This window comes from Osmia lignaria, chromosome 9 (assembly GCF_051020975.1).
Source record: "Osmia lignaria lignaria isolate PbOS001 chromosome 9, iyOsmLign1, whole genome shotgun sequence".
NCBI lineage: Eukaryota > Metazoa > Arthropoda > Insecta > Hymenoptera > Megachilidae > Osmia > Osmia lignaria.
Genome location: NC_135040.1, coordinates 9,595,521 through 9,598,124, shown reverse-complemented (window position 1 = coordinate 9,598,124; position 2,604 = coordinate 9,595,521). Strand labels below are relative to the sequence as shown.

Sequence of the window (2,604 nt, the reverse complement as noted above, 5' to 3'; positions counted from 1 at the left end):
CGTATCGTGGAGGTCCCTCTACCTCTTTCTCCCGCTCTGCCTTCTCTCCCCCCACCCTACCCCTTGCTCCCTTCCACCCTATTTTCCTCGCTATTTCTCTTTTACACGTTTCTACCTCGTCCTCTTCGTACACCCTTCGCCACGACCGGTGTATTTCTGTTCCCGATATCTTGGCCCGTTCCACGTTCTCTTTGACTTCAGGCCACTTTTCTGCCTGTCTTCCTTCCCTTCGATACAACTTTATGGGGTAGCCTCGCTTTCTCTCCCTCTTCCTGCTACTGTCTATCCAGCTTCACCCTCTGCCTCCCTTCTTCCTGTTGCTCCTACTACCACATTTTACTCTAACAAGTCGGTGTAGTTGTAAGTAGATTTCTCCGTTGCTCCTGTCGGTTCCATCCTCGTTCATTGCCACCCTTCTCCTCCTCGCGTCGACCATCCCTTTCCAACGGGGTTCGTTTAACGCCGTTGGCACAACGATATACATACACATGTTGTACCAGAAGGAAGAACAGGTCGCCACGATCCTACGATCCTGCGCGCTATTATCGGGATTTGTTTGTACGCTTCGAAAGTTCGGACATTCCTCACGGGATAAACGACATTCGTTATCGTTCCGTGAGAGCAAACTTGTGCAAACTTTCTACATGCAGAGAGGTCGGTAAATATAATACACGGGACATTTGTATAGCTGATATCGGGTCAAATGTCACAGTGAAACGGAGACAATATTCGCTCGATAAACGTCACTCAGTTTCAGGTGTGTGTTTATTCGTTCAACGAAATGAACTTCCTTCTCGGAATGAATTTCTTTGCAACTTTGACATGTAACTTTCATGTATGAATACGGTCGTAGATTTTTCTCGAGAAACGTTCTACTCTAGATAGACATCGGGTTGACCTTCTCGAATCTGTTTAATATGTATATCGATTTTAATGCATAAAGGTCTGGTAATGGTAATGTTGTGTACACTTACATAGGTACAACTATCTGATACGCTTTTCTATTACATTCAAGCTAATGCCTCTTCTTCTATAGATAAAGAGGCTAAATATAAACCTCTGAACTTGTTAATTTGCACTAACATACGTTGTCTCTTGTAATTACTTATGCAAGATTGGTTCATTGAACTTATCCATATAGTAAGAAGATGCCGTATAAAAGATGAACTATAATGTTATTATACATAAAGTGTTTTCATTATATTATAACTATATATGTAGAAGTTTGTAAGTTTTAGAAATCATATTAAACTAGGATTAATCACCTTTATTAATAATTTGTTTTATTTCTTTGAAGAATGATTAAAGAATCTTATGGACTATACATGAATAACACTGATTCACTTTGATATACTATTTAAATTCTAGGGTTAAATTGTTTTTCTTAAGACAAAGTGTGTTGCGGCTCTTCAATTGACAAATAATCGTCTGTTCTAATTCTTGGAACCTTAGGATTGTTAGGTCTGAAAACTGAAATTAGATAAACATTAGTAATACTGTATTCCATGTTTTGAAAATTGAATTAAAAAACTGATGTTAACAAACAGTACTGTTTCAATACTTGCATAATAATGCGACCTAACCTAACTAGGAAAAAGTAACCAAAAACTTACCGGTATATTCATTATAATATCGTGGCAGTTTATCCTTCTCTTCCAATTGTTTACGAATAACGTGCACTGTTACGAATAGAGTCACTATAGTAGGAGTTATAAGTACCATAAGTTCTGGCATTTCCTCCCATCCTTTACGCCAAAAATACTTTATTTTATTAGCTGTAATGAATATATATTTTTAATCAATTTTTTCTACCGTACATTCTTTTACCTAACATACCTAAAGGTTCATTTTGAACCTTTCTGAGATCTGGTCTAAGGAGTAGATCCCTTAAAATTTTCACCATGTTTTCGGATTTATGTAACCTGTCACTAACTTCGATACACGGAGCAGATGTTCAAGTTGGCGAGAGCGCGGTGGATTTAAATTGTATGAAGGTAAAAGCATGTAATACTAACGATACAATTAAACAAATTAATTACATTCTATTAATTGCATTATCGTTAATACTATTTTGCTTGTTTCTTTTAATAATAAAAGAGAACGTCGATTTTTTTTAAAAAGAATGCATTTACTTCTCTTATTTCTTAATATGTATTAACGTAAGTAGGCATTATAGAAAATTAAGTACATACGATGTTCTTACAGTAAAAACTTATTTTTTATGTAATAATTTTGCTATAATTGAAAGTCATAATCTATAAAATCACAGAAAATATAATAATTTTAGTTGAAAACTTATACTTGAAAACTTTAGTTCTACCGTTCTGCCATCTGGTGATCGGCGTGGCAAGGTAGAGATAGACGGCAGTTATGGCCGCCATCGCGAGGCCTTTAATTAGTGACAAGTGATTCGGAGCAGTGTTTTTTCGCATTTAGTGTTAAAGGAATCGAATATATTTTAGTGGGGTACATGGTGCAGGCCCTGCCGGGCCTTGATAATTAGGTGAGTACCGAAATCTTAGTAAATTAAAAATCTTACATGCGAAGAATCAATGGTTTGCGCGGCTACTTCACACCCTTGTTCCCACGCACGACTTTTTGCAT

At 36.8% G+C, this 2,604-nt stretch overlaps 1 protein-coding gene across 1 annotated transcript; it reads right to left on the bottom strand.

Moving 5' to 3' along the window:
* Positions 1-1,250: 1,250 nt before the first annotated feature.
* On the bottom strand, positions 1,251-1,990 carry LOC117603445 (uncharacterized). The gene is made up of 3 exons (XM_034322621.2): positions 1,837-1,990; positions 1,614-1,775; positions 1,251-1,470 (listed from the first exon to the last, which is right to left on the bottom strand). The coding sequence occupies exons 1-3, from the start codon at positions 1,901-1,903 to the stop codon at positions 1,385-1,387; spliced, it is 315 nt and encodes a 104-aa protein (XP_034178512.1). The 5' UTR covers positions 1,904-1,990; the 3' UTR covers positions 1,251-1,384.
* Positions 1,991-2,604: the final 614 nt, after the last annotated feature.